Below are 23,897 nucleotides of genomic sequence, written 5' to 3' on the forward strand. Positions count from 1 at the left end.
CTGGGTCACTCAGCTGGGTGCGACCCCAAAGCCCAGCGCCAGTACCAAGGACTTCCTTCCCAGCACCGGGAGCACAGCCACAAACAGGCAGCCGGGGAATCTGACCAGATCGCCCACCAAGCCCTTAATGCTCAGAACTCTCCCTAGGCCTCACACAAAGCTCAAGGAAACCACAAACCTGCACCATCTGAACAGGGGGCTGACTGTGCACAGAGATGCCTGCTCTCGCCAGCACCTCCACCACTCAGATTTATTGGGTTTGTCAGGACATCTGGGGGAACGAGGGGTGACAGGACACAAGATTCCCCCACTGCTCGATCCGCTACAGCAGCCACTCAGGAAACACTGCTAGCCAAGTGAACTAAAACTATTAGAAAAAAAAAAAACTTTATTTACACTGAGGAGCACCCAGCAGGAGCCTCCCTCCCCCAGCCACGCACGCACCCACGCCAGCTTCTCCCATCGTGACATCTGCCACAAGCTGGGGCCCTGCTTGCCCCTCGTCGTTCAGTGCTCTATCCGGACCACCATGACCGTAACGTTGTCTGCTGACCCTCGCTGCACCGCCTTGTTGGCCAGCCTGTTACAGGCAGCTTCGTATCTAGCATCTGCTTCCAGCTTCCCTTCTCTCACCTGGATGTTCTTATCCTGTCGGGACAACGAAAAGACAATGCCGACTGCTCGCAGCCAAGTGCATCGCTCCAGCACGTGGCTGTTTCTGAGCACAGGAAGGCAAAACAAGCAAGGACAACCCCCGGTACAGGGAGCAGCCCCTGGCAGAAGTACGCTTCTGCCCCGCTCGCTCATTGTTCAGCTCATTAGCCTGGAGGGAGCAAGTCACATCCTATTTCATGCCTCCTGCGCTGACAAAGGGCTGCGTGAGTAACCCAGCCCCCAAGCTGCCTTCTCCTCACCTCCAGGCAGGATACGATGAAGTTCACAGCTTCTTCTGGGGTAAAGACTTTAAAGAGGCCATCACATGCTATCAGGATGAACCTGGAAATCAAAGACAGGTTTCAAATAAAGTCGGGTTAGAGGCTGAAGCTTTGACTCCCCAGCTAAAGCAAACTGCCGCCCTGCAATTTTATGAGTACCCATGCTTCAGTCCAAAGGGCCAATGCCATAAAGCTCATCTGGGCTGTACTGACCCGAATGCAATTGATCATCGCCAGCCGTTTGTTGGAAAAAGCATCTCAAAACTTCAAAAATCAGAGCTAAATATAACGGTATGTGTGGGCACCACAGCTGCTGGAAACGCATGGGAGACCCAAGGATTGGATCCAGGATCCAAGCACAGGGATCCGAGGATTCCAGCTTTAGCCAGCCGCCTGAACACTGGTGTGCGAGGTTATGCAGGGCACAAAGGCAGGCTGAGGCTTATGTGTGCGACCACCGCTGTGCGCCCTGTTTCTGCAGCAGGAGCTTTCGCAGCGCCTGGGCAGAACGGGGCAGCAGCGTTACCCCCACGTACTGGTGTGGAATGGGAGCAGAGGGACACCAGCAGCAAGAGAGCAGCTTTCACTTGGGGGCGATCAGTGCAGAGTGCCTCAGCCCCGGCAGCAAAGCACAGGGCGTGCAGCTCGGGACTCTGCCGAGCAGGGCCAGGACACGGCATCCCCCCGCACGGGCCCGGCGTACCTGTCATTGTGCATGAGCTGGCAGCGTTTGATGTCTGGCACGGAGATAACACCGCAGCGTTTGTACTGGCCGTCCCCGATGGAGCGGGAAACCTCCAGCACTCCGAGGACTCTGCCATCCCTGGACAAGGAAAGAAAACGTCAGTGCCCCCCGAAGCGTGCACATCGGCCTGACGGGGCACTCTCCCCCAGCCGGCGTTCAGCTGCCTCACACAAATCCCACCCCAGCAAGGTCACATCTTTCCTTCCAAGTCTCCGTCTCTTTCTGCACACTTCCCAGTCCTTTACACAAATAAATGGAGGAGGAAAGGAAGAAGTGAAGTCAGGAGAACTCAAAGCTGTTTTCTTCCTCCCTGCACTAACTGGAGTCCTGCCCAGCCTAGCAAACCAGCTAAGCCAGAGCGATGTGAACTCCTGGAATTCTCAGGCTGTTTTGTTAGCAGGGTACCAAGTACACCACATTTCAGCGTGAGTGCAGAACAGCAACAGGCAAGACCAGGACCGAGCTGGCAGCCCCTCCTGCGTTCTGCCGGTCAGGACCCCAGCCCCTGTAGGTTAGCTCAGCTGCCGGCAGTTCAAAGGAGCAAGAACTACAGCAGCTGCTCCTTGGTCTTCACTAACAAAAGCTCATCACAGCAGCCAGCCCTGTGAAATCCGCATTACAAACCTTAGGAAGCAGCCTTGGCTGTCAAACCTCTCTAATTAACAGTGCTGCCCCCACAGAAGCAGCTTCCCACACTCCACCTTCCGACGACTGAGCATCTTCTCCCCCAAGAAGATTATTTCTGTGCACTCTAGAAAGACGTGGCTACAGTCCAGCCAGCCCTGCCCCAGATAGAAGCAAGAGTGAGACGTGTCACAGAAGGGATCCGATGCTCACGCGCTTTGCTACTTATCTCTTAGGTCCAAAATATGGAAGCACGATGATTTTGTAACAATTTTAAATCTACCAGGGGAGAGGCAGCTGGGGAGCTGTTCCTCCAGCTCTGAGAAGAGCGAACAGACTGCCCCACCTCCTGCCCGCGTGCAGAGATGGATCAGTGCTGAGCAGAAGCAGCAGCACGCGCTCTCCAGAGACAACAGAACGAGGCCCTCCAGATGTTGCAGCGAGACAGGACTGAGCTCACTGCACGCTGCCCCTGCAGGTGCTGAACAGGCCCCGAGACCCCTCATCTGCACCCAGTCCTCTCTGGCACAGATGTCATTAAATCAAGACACAGCCTTCAAAGGGAGAGAACATCACCAGCAAGCCAGACACCGCTGCTGTGCTTAGCACCAGCCGCGCACCCCTACATGCACAGCTGTGTTCCGATAATCTCATCACAGCTCCAGATCTTCCCTTCTGCTCCGCACAGCCTCACTGCGGCCGCTAACCCCCAGCGGAGCCACACCGACCGCGGGCTGCGCGCCCAGCCGGTGAAGGCACTGCCATGAGGCCAGGCACTGAGCGACCCTGAGCTTTCTCAATCCCTCTCACAGGACAAGGAGAGGGAGAGCTGATACTGCAAGCAGGAAATGAATTCCGCTCGGTGGCACGGTGTGCAGCCAGTGCAACTTAAAAATCAAGTCTAATTCTGTTTAGCTTAAGTTTAAGAGCTTCCGTGCTGGTATTACGCTGTCAGGGTTTCAAACAGGTTCCTGCCTTTGCAGCACAGCACCCTGCCACTGTCTTAAGGCCCTGGGAAACCAAAGCCATCAGACAACTCAAACTACTGCCTCCTTAAGACACCTCAGAGATCACTGTGCTGCCTGCAAGCAGCAAGGGATTCCCTCTGGGCTGTCACTAGCAGGCGGCCATGCGGAGACCCAGCAGCTCTGTTCTCAGGCCTGAACTTGGACCAGGGTTTGGATTTGCTCACTCACCACCTTTAGGCACTCACCTGACATTTCCCCCAGCTTTCTGTATCCGCATGCGCTCCTCGTACTGGGTGGGGTTGTGCTCCTTGCTAAGGCTTAAGGCCGTGTGCTTCTGACTCTCCTCATTGTACCGACACAGGATCGCCTGTGCTGACAGAAGACCCGCGTGAGTAAACAACAGAACTGCAGGAGGAGCTTCTGCGGAGAGAGCCGTGGGGTCAGGCTCTCTGCACATCCAAAATGAAAGACAGCTTTAACCCAGAAAGGTAGCTGTCATCTTCCCAGCACGGAGTACGTAAGGATTGCAGCGTTTCCCCTGTATCACTTGCCCGCCAACAGTAAGGAAGGAGCAGATGTCGCCCTGCAGAGCTAGTGAGGCTTGCAAAGGAACTGAGACGCTTCTCCGTTCCGCTTACCCGGCTGTCCCCCAGGTTGGCGATGTAGAGAATGTTGTCGACAGCTAGGACACAAGTCGCTGTGGAGCCATCCTTCCACGCCGGCTTCCTGAAGGGAGCAACAAGATTACTAAGGGGGAAAACAGCTTTCGAGCATTTGGTGACGAAATACTCCTGGGGACCGAAGGAAGAAGCGCCGCGCAGTGACACGCAGCAGCCAGCGGCTCGGAAACCACAGGTGGTGAGCAGCAGGCTGGCTAAGGACGGAGGAGCTCCGCAGACCACCACCTGAATACATCCCCACACCACCCCTTCCTCACGCTCGGCTGCCAGCAAAGCTCATCTTTGGCTGCAGCAGGCTCAGCAGCGACACACACCCAGAAGCTGCAGCCCTGTGAGCAGGTGAGAATCCCAACCGCCTCCTGAGAAGGCTCCTTCTTTGCAGCAAGAAGAAGGAACAGCCAGGGCTGAGCGAAGTCGCCTTCCTTTCTGCCTTTATTTCCCTCCCTTTTCTCCCAGCACCCTCCCTGCTCAATCCAGCCCTCGCCCCAGAGGTGCCATCGGTCACTGTCGCGCTGCCCACGTTCCATCTGCTGTAGTTAAGCTTGCGCCTCCAGAGCTCCAGGTAAGCTGAGAAGCGTTTCTCAGATTACAGCTGCCACACCGATCCTTCCGTAGTGACACCCAGCTAACACACCGTTCCGTGCTGCAACTAGCTTTGAGAGATCCCTGGACGTATTTTGTCCAGTTTCCCCTAACTGGGAAGGTGCAGATGACACGGGCTGTACGTGTTCAGCAATACAGCTGCTGCCGTGCAGAATCCCTTCGCAGCAGCTTTGTCCTGTGTCCGACCAAACAGGCTGCTTTGGGAACTGACCCCGCTGTAACAGACTCAGAGAAGCTTTTTCCTTCTGCCTGGCCAAACGTTTTTTAACAAAACCCAATTAGGCTGAAGAAACAGAGCCAGTTTTTAATTTAAAATTGGATCAGAAGGAGATGCACCACCAGTCTTTCCAGACGTGTTGGAGGTGCCGCTATGAAACAGATGAAAAGTTTAAAGGTCTGGTGACAAAGTGATATTATTTCAAGCACAATCTGCATCTTCCTTAGTCACAAAGCACAGTTAATGCGTGAGTCCAGCAGAGACAGGGAAGGTAGGGGGGGTTACACTCAAAACCCAGCTGGGAGATAGCAAATACTTCCTGTGGGGTGAATGCCAGCCTGCACTTCCCAGCTTTGTTTTAGAAATAGTTAGAAACAAGTTTAAGATGAGGGACGTTTTCTCATCAAATCATCCGTTCTCAAAAAGAGGTGGAAAAAAAAGCAAGATTTAATCTTAAGTTGAGAGAAAGAAATCTTTCAACACGGGGCATTAAAAACAAGCAGATTCCAGCCTGGTGAGCACATACGAACAGAAGTGCCTCTGCAAGCTGCTGGGCGCACCCTCCCTTAACGCCCTGCTCTACAAATCCCCTTTCATGCTGTCAATAGAGACCCCAGCTCATGCAGGACAGGATGTGGCACTTCAGCAACACGCCGTCTTTAAAAAGAAGGCGACCAGGATGCTCTGCTACGGACAGAGGTGGGTTCTCGGGTCATGGTTCGGTTCCTTCCTTTGCCATTAACTCAGATTTTACCCTCGGGGTCCCGCAGACCCCTTGCTGCAGAGGAAGCCCAGCGTGTGCCGTGACGCAGCTCAAGCAGGCGCCCAGCTGGCAGAGCCACGGCTCAGCTTCACGGCGTTTCCCCGAAGCAGAGCCCCGACTCGAGGCTTCCTCCGACCCGCTCAGAGCTGAGGCCTGCGAGCCACAAGCTACGGAACACAAACGCACGGGAAGCATTCGCACTTACTGGCTGGACGCCTGCTTCAGAAACTCTTCGTCTGTATGCTTGAAGGTGTCCAGAAGGCATCTCTTCACCGTCTTCTCCACGCTGGCCACCTCACCTGCCAGGCAGGGCAAACAGCAACTGAAGTCCTGCTACAACATACCCGACCCACCTCTCCCCTCACCCAGCGGGCGATTTGGCAGCGCAGCGCTCAGATCTGCGCGGAGCAGCTGGAGCACGCCGCAGGCTCACGCTACAGAAAGTCTGACTGGGAACACGTACGGAGAATTTATGGCGCACCCCTCTCCCCCGGGCGGGTATTTTTACTCTTCCTTTTCTCCCAAAGCAGCGCTGCCAAGCCTGGCAACTGCACATCTTGTGCTTGCTTAGTGGTTTGCTTTTGGCTGCTCGCACCCTCGTGCCAAAAAGGCTTCCAGCCCTCCTCCCCAGGAGACAGCCCAGTCTCTGGGCACACAAGTCAGCTTGGAATGGGGAATGGAAACTGCAGAACTATTCCCCGACAGATCCATTTGCTTAAGCAGCAGCCACAGTCTCAGCACAAAAGGTGACTGTTGTCCCACAGCCCTTGTTCCAGCCCTCTCACCTTTTGGAAACTTCTTGATGAGGTTGAGGTGCAGGTTCTGCGCCGCGAATTTGGAGGCTCGGACTCCCCCGTGGCCATCAAAAACAGCAAAGTAGGAGACGCGCGTGCTGTGAGGGAGCAAGCGGCAGCAGAAAGGGCTGAGAAGGGCCCTTAGCCAGAAGGTGGGGCTGAATTGATACTGGTATTTAATTCACTAAGAGGTTTTAACTTCTCAGATGAGAGAACATCCATTTTGTCCTTTTCAGGCGTTCTCCACTGCCACAGTTGGGGTTTTTACACGCTGTAAAATCCCCAAGGCAACAACTGCTGTGCCTACAGTGAAACCGAGGGTCCTGAAACTTCATTTGGGTAAGAGAAGCTCGATACCCAGAGAGCTCTTATAAAGTCAGCGACTGAATCCCCTGAGCATCACTCAGAGGCATCTAAACACCATCTAGTCCTCTGGCTCCCCCAGGAACACAGCTACTGATCTGAGCCCACTCCCCATTAAAGGCCCAAGACGTACAACGCGAGGCAGGCTGTACTCCAGAGCTCCAAACAGAAGATCAGGCCGCAGGCTTCGCGGAGGCAAGCTGGAGCTCCTCCACCCCCGCGGCGGCTGCCGCCTGCAGCTCCGTCCCCTGGCCTTGGCGGGCAGGGCTCACTTACATTTGGGAGGGCAGCGGCCGACACTCCTCCGTGATATCGTTCAGGATGACGTGGGCGTCCTGCATGTCTTCCCTTTCACCTTTCCTCTCCGCCACGTAACCCTTCAGTCCGAAGATGCCCACTGAGCCTACAGAGGGGCAAAGCAGACACAAACAGATCAAACTCCCCCACCGCCTCGGCTCAAACCAAAAAGGGGGGGTAGGGAAGGAATGCAAAGTCTGCTGTTCCCAGAACGTGCCATCTCCCTTTCACTGAGGGCATCTTTTTCCCCAAAGCTGAACGTAACACGTGGGCACCTGCACTGAAGTCAAGCGCGTTATACGCCAAGGCAAGTCTCTCCCTCTGGCTTTCTTAGCAGCCACTCAGGGGAGAGATCTGGAAAAAGAAGCTGCTGTGGCTCAAGCCTTCCAGAGGCTTCGTACCCAGTCCCCCTGCTGGCAGCACAGGCCTTTCTCCTGGGGATGCCAAGGCACGCCGGCCGCCCAGCTTCTGCCCCTCCGTCAGGACTGGAAGGAAGGCCCAGCTGAGGGAGGCAGCGTGCCAGGGAGCTTGAGGGGCTCCCCCGGCAGCAGCTTGCCTCCCTCCACGAGAGGCTGCAAGTGCAAGCGGACCGCAGAGCCAAAGCTCAACTTCGGTCTGGACTTACTCAGCCCAACGACAAGAGCACAAATCGAGTACATTTGTTTTCAAACTGTCTGAAAACCTTTACAAACTTTCTTTTCCACAAGTTCTTCCCTGCCATTCTTCTCTTCCTCCTCCAAGGACTTCCTCTTCTCCCCTTTCCCCTGGCTCCCTGCTGAGACCTGCTCGGTAGCGCTGGAGGCTGAAAGAGAAGAAAAGCAGAGGGAGCTGAAGACTTCCAGCTCGATTTTACTTACCGGATTCATCACATCCTTCTGCACTGAAGCACTCCCCTCAGGAGCACGGACCCGCGTGCTCACACAGCGTGAGGTGACTGGAGTTACACCTGTTTTCACCAACCGACCGCAGAGGCGAGCACACGCCAGGCAGCGCGCGGCGGCACCTAACCTGGCACGCGCCCAGCTGGGCTCCCCGAACGGTGCCGCCCTCCCCCAGGTACGGCACAGCCCCGGCTGGCTGGCGGGCTGCTGATCCTCCCCACCGAGCCTCTGCTGCAGTTAACTGCTCAGGAAGCTGGTGTTCCAGATCGGAGCACCGCTCACTTTTAATTATTCCTATTTGCTCCTACAAATCGTAGCCACAGCAACGCAAGGAAACGCGTTTTGTTACTCTGCAGCGGCGTGGTGCACTCGTTACGGATTTCAGAAGACAGGTCCCAAAGTAAAGCTACCAATCGTCAAAGGGTTCCCAGGGCACCACAACCCCGGCCTCTTCCCTCTAGGGGCTGGTTCCCATGCGGTACAGCTCTTGCTTTATCCGGGCTGCTCCCAGGTGCTAGCAGAACGCCTCCCCTGCCCGGGGCCCGGCTCTGCAGGAGCCTATGGCGGAAGGAGGAGGCAGTTCGGGCTCGCGAAGGAAAAGCAACGCAGGGCAGGAGCCGGCGCTGCCTCCACGCTCAGCGAGCGCACGGCGGTCCCCGGGCGGCGAGCCTGGCGCAGGTGATGGGGCTCACCTGGGAGCCGCAGCGCTCCGGGTGGCAGAGCCGTGCGGGCCCCTAGCGGGTGACAGCGGGTTTGGGTGAGGCGGCCGGGACGGGGGCACCGGGGCACGGCCCCGGGGCACGGCACCAGGCCGGGGCCTTTCTGTGGGAAGCACCGTGGCGAGGCGACACCGCCGCTTACCTGGCTCGCCGCTGCTGGCCGGCGGGAGGTCATCGAAGAGCAGCGAGCCCCCTGCGCCTGCGGGGCGACACAGAGCGGGGCTCAGCGCCGCACGGGGACCGGGACAGGGGGGAGGGGGGGGTCGGGGCGGGGCGGCACGGCCCTACCTGTCCCGGCGCTGCCGGCCGGCGGGAGGTCGTCGAAGAGCCGCGGCCCGCCCGGGGCCTCCTTCCCTGCAAGGCACCGCCAGGGGCTCGGCACCGCCTGGGGCCCGCCGCCGCCTCACGGGGGCGGCCTGCCAGGCCTCAGCCGGGCCCGGGCCCAGCCCCGGTGCCCCCCCCCGGTTCCCCCTTCACCCCCCGTCCCCTCCCGGCCCCCCCCGTCCCCTCACCCCCCGCCGCCCCGCCGGGCTCGGGCAGGTCCCCGAACAGGTCCATCCGCTGCCGCCGCCACCTCCGTCGCCGCCGCCGCGCCCCCGCCCCTGCCAATCACCGCCGCGGGGCGGGGCCGGCGCCGCCCGCCGCCCAATGGGCTGCGGCGGCAAGGCCGGAAGCCCGCCCCCGAGCGCGGCGCGGCGGGGAGCGGAAGTCTTCCCCCCGCCGCTCCGCTCCGCGCCGCCGAGGGGGCGGGGCCGCGGCGCGCTGTCCGCCAATAGGAAGGCGGGGCCGCGCTGCCGATCAGGCAGGAGCCGGCCAATGGGGGCGCGGCGCGGACTGGGGGGGGGGGGGGCGGGCGGGGCGCAGCGCCCCCTGGCGGCGCCTTGAGGGAGCGGCGGCCGCTGAGGGCCCGCGGAGCCCCCCCCGGAACGGCGACCCCGTGACGATCGATCCCCCTGCCCCACAGTGAGGGATCCCTTCTCCAGCCCCACAGTCGGGGATCCCTCCCCCTGCCCCCATAACAGATCACTCCTCCCAACCCCCCATCAGCCTGCTCCCCACAATAAAGGCTCGCTCCCCCTGACCCCACAGCCGCAGATTCACAGAACCCCGGAATACCCCGGGTTGGAAGGGACCCACAAGGATCACTGAGCCCAACTCCTGGCCCCACACAGGTCTACCCAAAATTTCGGACCATGTGACTGAGAGCACAGTCCAAACGCTTCCTAGACCCCGACAGGCTTGGTGCAGTGACTGCGTCCCTGGGGAGCCTGTTCCATTGTGTGACCACCCCCTCGGTGAAGAACCTCTTCCTGATGTCCAGCCTGAACCTCCCCTGCCTCAGCTTGACACCATTCCCCCTGGTCACTACAGAGAACAGATCGGTGCCTGCCCCTCCACTCCCCATCACGAGGAAGCTGCAGGCCGCGATGAAGTCTCCCCTCAGCCTCCTCTTCTCCAGGCTGAACAGGCCCAGTGACCTGAGCCGTTCCTCGTACGTCTTCCCCTCTAGTCCCTTCACCATCCTTGTAGCCCTCCTCTGGGCACTCCCCAGCAGTTTAATGTCCGTTTTGTACCGTGGTGCCCAGACCTGCACACAGTGCTCGAGGTGAGGCCGCACCAGCGCGGAGCACAGCGGGACAATGCCTCCCCTTGACCAACCAGCGATGCCGTGCTGGATGCACCCCAGGGTATGGTTGGCCCTCCTGGCTGCCAGGGCACACTGCTGGCTCATGGTCAGCTTGCTGTCAGCCGCAGCCCCCAGATCCCTCTCCACGGGGCTGCTCTTCAGCGTCTCGTTGCCAGGGTTGCCCCATCCCAGGTGCAGGACCCGGCACTTGCTCTTATTAAACTTCTTGTGGCCAGCTCTCCAACCTGTCCAGACCTCTCTGCAAGACCTTTCCACCCTCAGCCGAGTCCACAGTTCCTCCAAGTTTGGGGTCGTCGGCAAATTTGCTCAAAACACCTTCTAGTCTTACATCCAAATCGTTTATAAAAACATTGAAAGGACTGGCCCTACAATAAAGGATCGCTCCCCCCAACCCCACAATAAAGGATCGCTCCCCACAATAAAGGATTGCTCCCCCTGACACCCCGATAAAGGATCACTCGCTGACACCCCAGTAAAGGATCGCTCCCCCCAACCCCTCAATAAAGGATCACTCCCCCCGACCCCCCAGTAAGGGATGGCTCCCCCCACCCCATAACAGATCACTCCGCAGCCCCCCAGTGAAGGACGCTCAGGCGGCTGCGTCAATGCCACATTTATTTCAGAACCGAACAAGCCTGGCGCACACGGGCGGCCGGGACCCGAAGCTCCAACACGGGGGTGTGGGGGCACGGAGGGGGGGTGCAGGACGGGGGCCAGGGCCGGGACACGGCTCCCGTCCCACGGGGGCCTGGGGCTGCGGGGCAGAGGCCGTCTCACACCTCGGGCCTCGCCTGGAGGAGGGCGGCACGCCGGACCCCGCCGCGTGCTCTGCAGGTTGGCTGGCCTCAGGCACGCCGCGGGGGGACCGGGACCGCGGCCCCACAGGACCCTCGGCCCCGTGTCTGGTCACTGGCAGACACCGGGCCCGTCCCCGCGGGGAGGGCTCCGCCGGGAGCTGCCTTCACCCCGGAGGAGCCTCCTCCTCCTCCTCGCCCCCTGGGCAGGAGTTTTGCCAAAATCCAGGATGAGGAAAACGGTCAAACGGGGAGCTTCTGCCCGAGGGCACGAGGGACTGGCCGCCCCCCAAGCACGGCTGTCCCCGTCCCCAGCCGCCCCCGTCCTCCATGTCCTCGCCAGCTTACAAAGGAGCAAACGGCGTGGAGGGACGGCCTCGGCCCCGACACACACAAGGGACAGCGTGGGGACGCGCGGTGGAGCCGAGGCTCGGCCGTGCTGTGCAAATTAAGGTCGGCTGTGAATGCGTGACGGCAAAGCGGGGCCCGGCGGGGGGCCGGGGATGTGCGGGGGGAAGACGCCTGCCTTCCTGCCCGGAGCTGCGTGGGCTGCCCGCGGGAAGCCCTGAACTGAAGCACCCCCGCTTGGTGAAACGACCAACAAACGGAGACGGAGCGAGGAGGGACGCCGAGCAGGGGTGGCGGCGGCTGGGTGCTCTGCTGGGGAGGAGGAGGCCGCCATCAGCGGCGGAGCCACCTCTGTCTCGGGGAGCCCCCCGCCAGCACGGCTCTTGTGCCGCGGCAGATGGAGCCATCTACGGAGGCGGGGGGAGGAAGGTGAGATTGCACTTCTGGAACGGGGGGAGAGGGCTATGAAAACGTCAGCTACAAAAGCGAGGAGCCCCGGCCCCTCTCCTCCCCAGCAAACCCAGCCCGGTGCCCAACGCTGGTCTCTGCGCTGCCTCAGCCCCGCTCTTCCTGCAGGAGGGGACAGCAGAGCCCGTGGGGGCGAGGGCAGCGAGGGGCCCCGTGGCTGGGCTGGCTGCTCCCAACCCCGGCTCCTGGGGGTCTTTCTCACACGGTTTTGGGAGCAGCCAGCCCGCCCGCCGTGCTCCCCGGCTGCCTGGCAGGAGGCCCCAGGGAGGGGGCAGCGGCGTGGCCGGCCAACGTGGGCCGAATTTCAGTCTTGGGGCAGAAAAAGGAGCCAAAACACAACTTGTCCTCAGCACACGCCCACACCGACGCGCAACCGTCCCGCGGGGCTGCTCGGGGGAGGTTGGCTCGTCCTTGTGGACGTGGGAGCCCTGGCCACCGAAATTGGCATGCGTCCCCCTCCAGAGGTAGATGGGGCAGGGAGGAATTGCCTCGCTTGGGAAGACGTGGTGCCTTGGCCGGTCACTGGGAAAAGTAGTTTAAGCACTGGGGGGGGGGAAAGCGGAGGGTCGGGGGAAGGACGGGGGGCGAGGGCGAGAGCACTGCAGTCACCAGGCACGTCTGCACCGCAGGGGACAGGGGACAGGCCCGCCGCACTCGGTCCCCTCTCCCGGGAGAGGTGTCCCTGGGAGAGGGGACGCGGTGGCCCTGGCACCAGCCCACTGCCAAGGCTCTCCCCGGCCCAGGGAAGGCGTTGTCCAGGGGCCGGGACCCAGCGTGTGGGATTTTATGACGTAAATAGAAATAAATACTTTATAAATATAATCTTAAACTACTGACACCTGATTTTGCCCTGCCATCTTTTTGTCGACACAATAAATTAGGAAATCCCCATACCTAAACTACCGCTTTCCCTTCACGTGGAAGCAATTCCTCCTGGTTTCTCACCTCTGAGCTTTACAAGACGCCTACCTCTGTAGATCAAAGACCAGCTTTTAACCCAATCTACCCTCCTTGCTCCCTCCCCTCCGAAAGGAACCTTTCTGGAGCATTACAGGTTGTGTGACATGACGGTCACCCATGAGGGGATGGGCAGAAGATCACATGCACACGAGAAATCCTGCCCAGGCGGGACCGGGCGTTTGCAGCTACGAACAGAAATGAGTTTCCCCCGTGAAGGTGTAAATCGAGACAGATCCTTCCATGGAGCAGGCAGCTGGGGCAGCAGATGGTGTGAGATCGGACGTTAACATGGGGACTCTTGAGGCAGAATCAGCTATCTTGATCCTGCTGGCAGACGGATGAGGTGGAGGGTGTTTTTCAGGTTAGATTCTCATCTGGGCTGTTCTCCTTCTGGACAGCTTGGATCTGATTCAGAAACCGAGAAACAAAAGAAGTCAGAGATGTGGAAAGGGAGATTTGGGATCCCCCGGCTGCAGGCTGGTGCTTGAATCCAGCCAGAGCCAGCAGGGCAGGGGGTTAACAGCAGCACTCTTTTGCCAGAGCTCGTGAATTTCTGGGCATTTATTCCTGTTCCCCTGCTCCTGCAACTTGAGATGATCTAAACAAGTTCTTGAGATGATCTCAAGAAGAGCAAAGGCTCAGTGTGCCGCCTGTGGGCGTTGCTTTGAGCTCAGTCTCTGTAGCAGCCGGGATCTGGCTCTCAGTTAAGCGGGGAGGAACGACCCCTCGCAACTCCAAGGGGGCAGAGTGAAATCCAAATTAACAAGATCCAAACTCTGCCTGCTGAGAGCCTGTCCCAGCCAGGCTCAGGAGCTGCTCCCTATGCTTGGCCAAGAAGGACAGCAGCTCGCCAGCCTGAGCACAACACGGGGACAGCATCTACCAACCCCCCCGGCACCGCAGACCCTCCGCTGAAGCATGGACCTGCCCCGTGTCGGGGGCTTCCACACACCCTCTTACCTTATGGACCCAGCCAGGAGGGGGTTGAAGGCGTAGAGCCAGTCGTGCATGTCCTTGTCACTGCTCGCCTGCAGCAGGATGCCCCGGTGCTCCGTGCACACCGCGAAGGTGTTGGGGGTCTGCTGGGGGAGAGCCGGGGGTCAGCCCCTTGCCCCGTGGCGCCGAGGCTCCCCCCTCCCCGCAGGGGCTGCACCCACCTTCAGCATGGCCTGCTGGTCCTCGCTGTACTCCACTTGGGCCTTGGAGAGGTTGAGTATGGCCCTCTCCACCGAGTCCTTGTCCGAGTTGTAGATGTAGACGTACGGGCGCCTGACCACCACGAAGCGCTTCACCCACCCGTTGGTGTGGGGCTCCAGGAAGTGCAGGTAGCCCTTCTTGGAGACGATGGGGCTGCAGAGGGGGGACAGTGAGGAGGTGGCTGTGCTAGGGCGCCGTCTGCCCTGCCCCAAAGCACCGCCTGCTCCCCCTGCCCCTATAGCGGTCCTCTCCTGGCCTCCCCAGCGGCTCCTACCTGACCCGGATCTCCTGAATGTCGGGCACCAGCAGACGCTGGGGCTCCTTCTCTTCCTCAGGCCGGCGGGCTGGGGACTTCTTCTGCTCCCCTTCCACCACAGGCTCCAGGTCAGGACTCTCCACCCTGGAGGAGACCTGCAGGGTTCTGGGTGGGAAGGAGAGAATGGGGTTGGAGGAGGAGCGCAGGACGGAGGACGCCCGGCAGCCACGGCCGCGTCTGAGGGGTAAGGCCACCCTGCTCGGTGGACAACGGGGAGTCGGCCCGGCCTCCTGCCCACCTTCATACCTGACTTCCATGGCATTGTAGCGTCCTTCCACCAGCGATGGGCAGGTTGAGGAGGGGGTGAGGGTGGTGACCCCGAGAGCTGACATGGAGGGATCTCTCATCAGGGTCACAGACATTTCAGACAGCTGTGGAGGAGCGGAGGTGTGGACTGGAGTCTCTGCCCGAAGCCGGGCACAGCTCTGGCCGGGGCAGGGAGAGGAACATGCGTATCGGTGCTCTGAGAGCATCCGGGCGGGCAGAGGGTGGCAGCAGGGCCACCCACCCGTGCCCTGCCAGCCCAAGTCCCCACGCATCCCTCCCGACCCCACAGACCCCAAAGTTTCCCTCGCCGCCCCGGTACCTTGCTCTCGCTGGCGCTGATGCAGACGTGGCTGTGGCTGTACTCGCGGTTGAAGGTGTGCGTGAGCAGGCGCAGGCACTGCGGGCGGACAGGGAGGACGGTGGGGCAGGAGGCACCTTCCTCCACCCCTCCACCTTCCTCGCTGCGTTACCGCCGCCACCCGGGACCCCTCCCCGGCTCCGGGGCGCTACCTTCACAGCCAGCTCCTTCTGCCTCTCGCTGGGGGTCTCGGGCAGAGAGGTCCGTCCCTCCGGGGCCCCGTCGGCAGACAGCGGGGAGGAGACGCAGGAGGTGCTTCGAGACTCGGAGTCCTCGCTGGAGCACGGGGACAGGCTCTCCAGGCCCAGCCGCTGGGTGGTCTCCAGCTTCTCACGCAGCAGCAGGTAGTGCCTGGTCTTCTCCACCTGGGCAAGGGCAGCCCCGCTCAGTGCCGGGCCTCCCCACACCCAGCTCGGGGGCATCCTTTAGGAGAATGCACTTCCCACGCCTCGTTAACCCAGCCGCTCGTTAGCTGGCACCCGGCTAGCAGCGGCACGGCGGGGACGGAGCCGAGCGCAGCCCCGTGCCCCCAGCTGGGACACCGGGGTGGGGAGCACAAAGCAAAGCGCGGCCTCAGCACGGCGCGACCCTTCCCAGCCCTTACTTCTTGCAGGAGGCTGAGTTTCTCCAGCTCCCACTGATGGTCGAGGATGAGGCTGTCGCTGCGGGGCCGCCAGCCGGCCAGGTTCTCCTCTCCCCTGACGTAGGCTACGGAGGTGTCCAGCACACGCCGGCGACGCCTCTGCATGCCTGTGGGGACAGACGCACAGCTCGGGGGACAGACACGGGGACGGGGGGGGGGACGGACGCACGGCTCTGCAGCTCGCCCCGCAGCGTTGGAAGGCAGAAGCAGGGCACCCACCTGGACTGCCGGCGTCCGCCACACGGCACAGGCTCAGCTCGTAGACGCCCGTCACGCGGTTGCTGAAAGCAAAGGGAGGTGTCACCTGGCTGCGTGCCCTGTCCCCGCACCCCGAGGATGTTCCCCACGCCGCTCCAGGGCAGCTCCCGTCCCGTGGGTGCTGGCGGCGTGGCTTCCCCCCAGTCCTCCCCCCCAAAAACCCAGGAGGGTGAGGGCACCTCTCGGAAGCCCGCAGGCTGCCGCTGCCGAAGAGGTTGCGGATGGAGCGGGAGGCAGGGAGCTTGGCGTCGCGGGAGTAGAAAACCATGCAGAAATCTTTGGTGATGACGGCGGGCTGGGTGCAGTTCTCCATCTGCAGCAGGGTGGGGAGAGAGGAGAGCAGAGGGGCATCAGTGTCAGCCAAGGGGGGGGGGGTACACCCCAGTGGCACCCCGATAGCGGGCCAGACACCAGCCCTTGTTCGCATTCCAGCTGCACGGAGCCGGATCCTTGCCTCGATGTATGCGGAAAGGGTGATGTAGATTTTCTCCCGGTACGGGGTGACGCGGTTGAGCAGCAGGGAGTTGTGCATGGAGCTGTCCCACGCCGTCTCAAACTGGTAGAAAGTCCTGCCGAGAAAAAGCAGAGCCGCTGAAACGACCCCCCCCCCGGAAACTCGGGCCAGGGAGCGAGGAGACGGCACCCCCCCGGCAGCGCTGCGGCAGGCCTGCGGGGACACACGGGCATGCACGGGACGCTTGGGGACAGCCACTCCGGGGGATGCAGGCTCAAGGCAAAGCCGAGGCAGGATGGGTGCAGCGGGAGGGGGACACGGCGCCCCCGCAACGGGAGCGGGCGCAGGGGTTTGGGGTGGAGTGGGGGGCTCAGCTGGGGTGCGGGGCGAGGCGGGGAGGTGGGGACGGAGGGACAGAGGAGGGAACGTGTCCCCAGCGCTCGGGGGGAGCTGTCACCCCCAGCACACCGGGGCCAGGGCCCTGCCACCCATCCTGGCACCCCGGGAACGGCTGTCACCGCTCGGGTGACGATGGCTGGAGCAGGAAGGGGGGCGATGCTCGGCACAGCGGGGAGCAGCTCAGCGGGGGCAGCCCCCCCCAGCCCGTGGGACCCGGGGAGCAGCATTCGGTGCCCGTGGGGCTGCCTTCCCCTGCTCTTGCTGTGCCCTGGCTGCTGCCCGCAACGTCCCCACTGGCCGCCCCGCTCCCCTCGCTGCGTTTCCCATCTCCCCACCTCTGCGCTGGGGGGGCCGGGCAGGAGCCAGCGGGGTGAGCACTGGGGGGACCCCACAGAGGACAGTGCAGAGCAGCGGCTGCACTTTCGGGGTGGGAGGACGAGGGGGAAGCAGGAGGTGTCTCAGGGTCAAGAGTGCTGGGGACTGCAGCGTCACCCCCCCCCCCCCGCTGCTGGAGCCCCCCAGCTCCGGCCACCCGCGGTCACAACGGGCCCGGGGCTGCCCCAGCCCCGGCTCCTGCGTGAGCACCCTCAGGAAGCCGTGGCACAACGGCGGCACGGCCAAACCACGTCCGGGGGGGGCAAGCAGCAACGCTGTGCCGGGGCCGGGAGCGGGGCTTCGGCTGCGCCCGGGGACGCGCTGCCACCGCCCCTGCTCGGGACGCCACGCTGCGCAAGAGCGAGTCGCGCTGGGGAAGGCGTCGCGCACGTGGAAACCACATGAGACAGAGTCGAGGCGAAGGATCGCTTTTCAGACACAGACCACTTGAGAAGAGAGAGCTCCCAAGGGAGGAGGATATCAGAGAAGAGGAGAGGAAGGGGAAGGGGGGAAGAGAGCAAAAAGCAAAGGAACGAGGCGAAGGAGAAAGAGAGAAAAGCAGGAGGGACCAGACCGAGCGAGTACGCGCGAAATACCTAGTGTCATTTCCGAATGAAATGCTATAAGTAGAAGGCAACCCAGGACAAACACACACACGTACACACACAGAGAAACGAAACGTCAGAAAGCGTCGTCCGTACGAGGCCGCTGCCGACACGCGCCCTGCGGCGCCCGCTGCGTGGGACGGGGCGCGCAGGGAGGGAGCAGCGCGGCGCCACGGCTCTGCCCCGGGGCTGCTCGGGGGGCTGGGGGGGCCCAGCAGAGCCCGGTGACCATCAGCGTCCAGCTCAAGGCCCACACCGTGGGACGGACGTTTCATGTAGGAAATGCCCCAGCAGGCACGGTGGCCGTTTCCCGTGCCACACGGGGCTTTGACACCAAGCTCTGCATCGTCACTCGCGCTCCCCGGACTGCTCCTGCTGGCACAGCCCCCAAATCAGGGCCCCAAAAGAGCTCAGCAGGGCAATCCCGAGGTTCACCCGCTTTAGGGACGTTGCAGAAAGCCCTCTGCAGCCCCAGACCTTCCTCCCTGAAGTCTGCCCTCTCTGCAGGACCCCTGAGGAGGCGGCAGGTCTTGGAGCAGCCTCCCTGCTCTCCTGGGGCCTGAAAGGTGTCCGTGGTCAGGCTTGGCAGGGCAGAGCAGCTCGCCCGCCTCCGCCCAGGCAGCAGCAGGGGGTGTCCTCGACCTTCCCTGCCACACCAGGTGAGCGTCACCCTGCAGCAGCCTCAGAGCCCACGGGCAGCGCCAGGGCAAGCCCACGCGCTCCTGCGGCCATCTGTGCCGTCCCCGAGCACCCTGCTGGGACAGGGTGCCACCGCAGGGACAGACAGACAGACAGACAGACGTCCCCTGGCATCCCCAAGCGGGACCGGCCCCGGGATGCTGCAGGTGGCACTTGGCAGGCCCCAGCCCCAGTCTCCCCGATGCAGCCACCGTCGCCCCCCCGCCGTGTGTAGGCTGCAGCTACGCAGGCAGGAGGGCTGCACGGGTGCTGGCGGCCCCCACGGCTGCGGGGTGTGCGCAGGACACGCACACGCTCCCACGCAGCCCAGCACCCAGCACGGGTCCCCAGCACCCTCCCCACGCAGGGCTGGGGCAGGAGCAGGGGGGACGGAGCCACGGGTCCCTGGCCGGATGCCGGAGAGCAGCGAAGTGAAAAGGCGAGAACAAAACCAAAACCAGGCGATGGGAGCACAGGCCAGCGAGAGCGAGAGCAAGGAGGAGCGAGATCGCGATCCAAACAAACAGCAAAACCCGCGGGGAAGGGGCGGCGTGAGAGAGAGGTGCCCGGGATGTGGTGAGAGGAGGAAGACGTGGAGGGGGGGGCTGGAGACCAAAGTGCCGCCACCGGCGGGAGTGAGAGTGCTGAGGTGCGGGGGAGAGAGAGGGAAAGAGCAGAGGGGGGTGGAAAAAAAACCAATGGAAACAAATAATACCTAGGCATATCCGAATCAAGAAACTGCCTGCGAAAACACAAAACAATCACATGGTTAGTGTGGGCTCGGATGGGCAGCGGCAGCAGCGGGTTTGGAGAGAAGCAAGGAAGGCTCTTGGGCGCTGCCCGCCGCACCCCAGCGCTGCCCAGGTATGCGGCGGGCAGGAGGGGGGGTCCCGGGGAGCGCCGAACGTCCCTGCGGGGCGGCCCCGCTCCTGCAGCCGGCGGGAGGCTGCCCCAAAAGGTCCGGGAGGCTGTGGGAGATGGGCAGAGGCAGGGCCTGCTGTCGGCGATGGAGGCGGCGTGGCGGCCGGTAGCAAAGCGGGGAGCAGAAGCAGCCTGGGAGGAGGGCGAGGTGGGCGCCGCTCTGCCCGCTGCCGCCCTCGGCCTCGCGTCCCCAGCAGGCGTCTGGGGTCGGAGCATGCAGGACCGCGGCGGGATGGAAGCGCGGGGTTGCTGCAGCGAGCGGCCCCTCGGCATCTTGCTGGGAGCCAGCGTCCTCCGTCCCCCGCCGTGCCAGCCGGCACCTGCTGCTGCCCCCCGGCCCCGCGCCCGGGCTCCCCAGGGAGACGGCGGGTACCCCACGGCCCTGCTGCGGGGCTTGCTCCCAGGCAATCCCCCCAGCGCGTGGGCGAGACCAGCTCCTGCAAGCCCCACGTCCCCATCTGCCTGCTCCCCTCCCCGAGCACCCCCGGGAGATGCGCGGAGCCTCCCGCCCCGCACGCGGGGGAAGGCAGGAGCCACGTTCCCTCTGCCTGGCTGCACCGGGGATGCCGGAGACCAGGTGTGGCAGCATCCCAGACAGCAGAGGCTGATGCGCATCAGGGCAGCCCCGCGAGCCCGGCTGTCGCATCCATCCGGCTCCTTTACATCTGGCAACAACCGCCATGGCTCTGCCGGCCTGAATCCTCCTCGCCCCGCCGTCCCAGGCCACCAGCCTCCTGCCTGGCCTCACTTTGCTGTCCCAACGGGTGTGACAATGCCCGACGCTCACACACCCCGTGCCTGGGCACTCCCTGCCTGCGCTGCAGGGTGGCACCTCGCAGCCAGAGCTTTGTCACCGAGACACCAGCCTCCCCGGGGAGGAGTGACCCAGCGGTCCCAAAAATGAGGGGAAAGACGGTCCTGCTGCCATCCGGGATGCTCCTATGCCGGGAACTGCCCTGCTCACTGCTCAGGACCAGTCCCTGCCGCTCCCCGAGCCACCAACGCCCAGCCCCACTCTCATCCCCAGATGTCACAGCACCCCCCATGCTGTGACCACACGGGGTGGCCACACTTCAGCCTCGGTGCGGGGACAGCCCTGCCAGGGCAAGCGTGAGGGGCTTTCCCCCACGGCCCCAGGCGCCATGGGCACCAAGCAGCATTTCCAGCCATTTGGCCGGGACGCAGGGCACGGTCTGTGGCAGGGTCAGCACAACCTCCTGTCACTGTCACTGAACAGGACCCTGACCCCGACACCCCACACGGCCACCCGCGGCCTGGAAGGGCCTCAGGGAGGAGGAGGAGGAACGGGGCTGGTGTCCCAGGCTTTGGGGGCTCCGTGAGACCCTCTGCAGCTCGAGAAAAGCAGCAACCCCCCCCCAAAGCAGCAAGGGCCAGCAGGACCCTGCAGAGGGGCTCAGAGCACCCAAGGGAGAGGGGGGTCCCCACATCTCCCCCAGTGCTGCAGTCGGGGGAAGAGCGAGAGAAGCAGCGGCACGCACCGGTCATCCTGGGAAGGATGGATGTAGCCAGAGGACAGGATGTTCAGGGACAGGATGTTGGGGTCGATGAGAGACTCGTCAGCTTCTGGGGTGTTCCGGATCCGACCTGCAAATGCAGCACAGGGACCCGCTCAGGTCCCCTGCCAGGGTCCTCGTGACCGCCGTGCCCTCCCCCCCACCTGGGTCCCAACTGGTGCCCAGGACCACAATGGCCCCGTGGTGGCACACAGGGAGCAGTCACCTCTTTGCTATTTCAATCCTAATAGCAGGCAAAAAGTGGGAAAGGGAGAGGGAGAAGAGGAACAAATCCCTAAGGGATGTGGGGAGGATTCTGGGGGGAGCTCCAATGCCGCCCCACCCAGCTCTGCTTACCCACAACCAGCTCCCGCACTTCCTTCCAGCGGATCAGGCTGCCCGTTTCATGCACCAAGGTGACGGTGATCCTCCTCTGGATACCCTGAGGCCCCCGAGGGCAGCGAGAAAAGGGCAGTGGTTAGTACAGCGCCTGGGCAGCGAGGCAGGAGCCAGGCAGGGTGCAGCAGGGACTTGGGGAGCGAATACCTGGTGGAGCAGGAAGGTGCCGTGGCACGGCATGCCTCCGCGGTGGTCCACAACGGCCGGGATGTAGCTGGAAGAGAGGATGGTGATGGGACACGGCTCTGCTCGTGTGCCCAAGCCCACCGTGATTCTCTTTCGCCACGGAACCGCAAGCAAGCAGCACCCAGAGAGGGTGCCGGGGCACCTCGCGTCCCCGGACGCTCCGCACACCACCTTCGGGGCAACTGATCCCGAGGAAGAAGGAATCCTCGCCGCTCGGGGGTGCCCCTGGGAGCTTGCACATGCAGGCGTGGCTGTGCCCAGGGCCCACAGGCAGGACTTACTCGCCATTGGCCTCCAGCTCGCAGATCTCGAAGAAGACCATCAGGTCGTACTTGCACTGGCAGGGTCCGGCGCTGGGACGAGTCATGGTGCTCAGTTTGGTGGCAGGCACTGCAGCAGGTGGGAAGGACAACTGAATGTCGAGGCAGGGAAGAGGGAGGTTGCTGCTGAAGTCTGGAGCCCGGCACATAGCAGCAAGCAGGGGAAGGCAGAGCAGGCAAGGGCCTGAGCAGGAGCTGGGGTCAGACAGGCAGAGCCACCAAGCAGGGCAGCAGCAAGGCAGAAGGCAGCGTGGGGGGGGACGCTAGTCCAGGGGGACAAAGCCCCATCCTGGGGACCTCGCTGGCCATCGTGTGCTTCCTCCCACTCCCAAAGCAGAGCAGCAAGAGTTCAGGATGGGGCTTCCCCCGGAGACACCCATCCCAGCCCTGCAGCCCCAGCAGGTGCAGGGGCAGGACCCAAACCACACAGCACCGCTCCAGCACCAGGGGAGCCGGAGAGGGGCAGCCGGGCATATCCCTCGGTGCTGGAGCGGGATGTGGGCAGGCATCACAGCAAACCACCGCACTCGGCCGAACCAGGGCAACTCGGGTCTCAGCAGCCAGAGGCAGTGGAGACTCGCCCAGCCCCTGCAAGGGCGGCTTCAGGAGCTCCAGGCACTGCGTGCCCCAGGGGACGGCTGCGGCAGGAGACCCGAGGAGCCGCTGGCTCTGCTACAGCCCCGTGCGGGCACGAACCCGGCTTCTGCGCCTTCCCGACTGCACGGTCCGTGGCGGGCAGGGGCGGCGGGCAGGCGGGCTCCTCCACGCCGTGCCGCAGGAGGGAGGTAGCGGCGGTGGCGGCTGCCAGCACGTGCCCGGAGAGCGTGTCCAGGAGCGAGCCCACCAGAGCAGCTGGCACCGAGCAGCCGGTGAGCCGGAGGGGTTTGGTGTGCTCTTGTGGGGAGGGAGGGAGGGAGACAGAGAGGCCAACACAAAGCAAAGCGGTTACACGCAGACACTTGGCATGAGGGAGGGGGACCACGGGGCTGCTGTGAGCACAGGGGAAAAAGCACTTGCAAAGGGGTTTGTGTCAGCCGTACACTGAGCGAGTGGGTGCTGAAGGGCCTCCGGGTGCTGAGGTGCACAACACATTTAGTGACACCCCGCAGGCCCTGCCCTGCAAGCCCATGGCAGGAGGGCGCAGGGAGCAGGGCGCAGCAGGGGACCTAGTCTGCAGCCTGGGGCCTGCAGGAGAGGGGCAGGACGTGGTCTCCTACCTGGCTTGGAGAGCGGCATCACCCGGGGGAAGTGGCGCCGGGATGGCCTCAGTGGGCTGCAGAGAGAACAGGCTCAGATAAAAGCACCCGCAGCAGGAACTGGCAAGGGGTCCCCAAATCCGCCCTGGGGCCACCTTCCTCTGTGAAGCCAGGGTGCTCCCCCAGCCCAGCCCCACGGCACCGCTGGGGGAAGGCAGAAAGACCTGTGCGTGGCCGGGGGCACCCACCTGAGGACGTCCTTGCAGAGAGGTGGGAAGGGGTGTTGCTGATAGTGCCCAAAAACTTCAAATACGATCGGCTGGCTCTTGATGTACTCGATGAAGGACTTGGTCACCTCCACAGCAATCTGAGAGAGAAAGAGCATGCAACCACGCTGCCTGGTTTAGGAAGGGATGGGATGCGCTGAGAAAACAGGCGCTGGGGAAGAAGGGGTGGCTCTGGGGAGAAGATCTGCCTGACACCCTAGGGAGATACCAGCAGCTGAGGGGGTGACGGGGTGCCCAGAGGCAGGTACTCACGTTTTGGACGTGGTAGAAACCCAGCGGCGGCCCTCGCCCTGTGTTCTTCAAGGGCTCTGTTGAAAAGGCCTCGTCGTGGCGATGGATGAAGCTGCAAAGGGAAGGGAAGGCGTTGGGGGGCTGCAGGACAGTGCAGCAGCTGGATGTGAGGGAACAAGGAGGGGAGAGAGGGTCGGGGCCAAGCCTGCACCCCACACAGGGCTGTGTCCTGTCACCTGGCCTGGGCTGACACAGAAAACCCGCCCCACACTAATCTGCAGCCCCCCAGCGCCTATCAGACGCTGCCTTCAGCTTTCACCAGTGACCAAATGTGTGTCCAGGCTAACACACACCCTCACCCCGCACCTCTTGGTTTTGCCTCCCCTTCCATGAAAGCCATGGAGCAGAATTAAGGACGAGAGCAGAGCGTGGGATGAAGCTCCCAGCGCTACCCCTGCCTGCCTCCTCCTGGGGCGACCAGAGGAG

At 62.7% G+C, this 23,897-nt stretch overlaps 2 protein-coding genes across 32 annotated transcripts in view; both read right to left on the reverse strand.

Annotated features, from left to right (window-relative positions):
• Positions 1–235: 235 nt before the first annotated feature.
• Positions 236–9,202, reverse strand: ILKAP (ILK associated serine/threonine phosphatase). Of its 3 annotated transcripts, XM_035334157.1 has the most exons (12): positions 9,102–9,201; positions 8,878–8,943; positions 8,732–8,788; positions 7,672–7,791; positions 6,969–7,095; positions 6,321–6,427; positions 5,741–5,834; positions 3,911–3,998; positions 3,518–3,639; positions 1,639–1,758; positions 915–996; positions 236–648 (listed from the first exon to the last, which is right to left on the reverse strand). In XM_035334157.1, exons 1-12 carry the CDS (start codon positions 9,145–9,147, stop codon positions 508–510), a joined length of 1,170 nt encoding a protein of 389 aa, XP_035190048.1. In that variant the 5' UTR covers positions 9,148–9,201; the 3' UTR covers positions 236–507. The 3 variants fall into 3 exon arrangements, with proteins under 3 accessions (XP_035190048.1, XP_035190049.1, XP_035190051.1); XM_035334158.1 differs by lacking the exon at positions 8,732–8,788 and having other exon boundaries at positions 9,102–9,202; XM_035334160.1 differs by lacking the exons at positions 8,732–8,788; positions 8,878–8,943 and having other exon boundaries at positions 9,102–9,162.
• A 1,632-nt stretch (positions 9,203–10,834) lies between these two features.
• KIF1A (kinesin family member 1A) overlaps positions 10,835–23,897 on the reverse strand; it is a 37,474-nt gene continuing 24,411 nt past the window's right edge. For 8 of the 29 annotated variants that reach the window (XM_035334142.1, XM_035334135.1, XM_035334132.1 and 5 more), the window contains 20 exons: positions 23,433–23,523; positions 23,142–23,260; positions 22,915–22,970; positions 21,659–21,767; positions 21,339–21,405; positions 21,150–21,234; positions 20,778–20,883; positions 19,073–19,099; positions 17,671–17,694; positions 16,301–16,415; positions 16,026–16,159; positions 15,808–15,869; positions 15,550–15,695; positions 15,098–15,310; positions 14,907–14,984; positions 14,567–14,745; positions 14,279–14,425; positions 13,965–14,157; positions 13,768–13,889; positions 10,835–13,212 (listed from right to left, as the gene is read on the reverse strand). In XM_035334142.1, the coding sequence (XP_035190033.1) occupies positions 13,170–13,212; positions 13,768–13,889; positions 13,965–14,157; positions 14,279–14,425; positions 14,567–14,745; positions 14,907–14,984; positions 15,098–15,310; positions 15,550–15,695; positions 15,808–15,869; positions 16,026–16,159; positions 16,301–16,415; positions 17,671–17,694; positions 19,073–19,099; positions 20,778–20,883; positions 21,150–21,234; positions 21,339–21,405; positions 21,659–21,767; positions 22,915–22,970; positions 23,142–23,260; positions 23,433–23,523 (2,116 nt within the window). In that variant the 3' untranslated portion in view covers positions 10,835–13,169. The remainder of the gene's footprint in view (positions 13,213–13,767; positions 13,890–13,964; positions 14,158–14,278; positions 14,426–14,566; positions 14,746–14,906; positions 14,985–15,097; positions 15,311–15,549; positions 15,696–15,807; positions 15,870–16,025; positions 16,160–16,300; positions 16,416–17,670; positions 17,695–19,072; positions 19,100–20,777; positions 20,884–21,149; positions 21,235–21,338; positions 21,406–21,658; positions 21,768–22,914; positions 22,971–23,141; positions 23,261–23,432; positions 23,524–23,897) is intronic. The other 21 variants (XM_035334140.1, XM_035334147.1, XM_035334145.1 and 18 more) reach the window with 12 other exon arrangements.

The sequence above is a fragment of the Oxyura jamaicensis genome, chromosome 9, assembly GCF_011077185.1.
Source record: "Oxyura jamaicensis isolate SHBP4307 breed ruddy duck chromosome 9, BPBGC_Ojam_1.0, whole genome shotgun sequence".
In the NCBI taxonomy this organism is placed as follows: domain Eukaryota; kingdom Metazoa; phylum Chordata; class Aves; order Anseriformes; family Anatidae; genus Oxyura; species Oxyura jamaicensis.

Bases quoted from the DNA above. Each gene is read 5' to 3' on its own strand.
- ILKAP (XM_035334157.1), bottom strand. From the start codon at position 9,147: ATGGACCTGTTCGGGGACCTGCCCGAGCCCGGCGGGGCGGCGGGGG. The intron at 8,789-8,877 runs GTAGGGCCGTGC...GTCGCCCCGCAG, and splicing joins GGCCGGCAGCGCCGGGACAG to GCGCAGGGGGCTCGCTGCTC. The intron at 5,835-6,320 runs GTGAGAGGGCTG...CCTGCCTGGCAG, and splicing joins CATCAAGAAGTTTCCAAAAG to GTGAGGTGGCCAGCGTGGAG.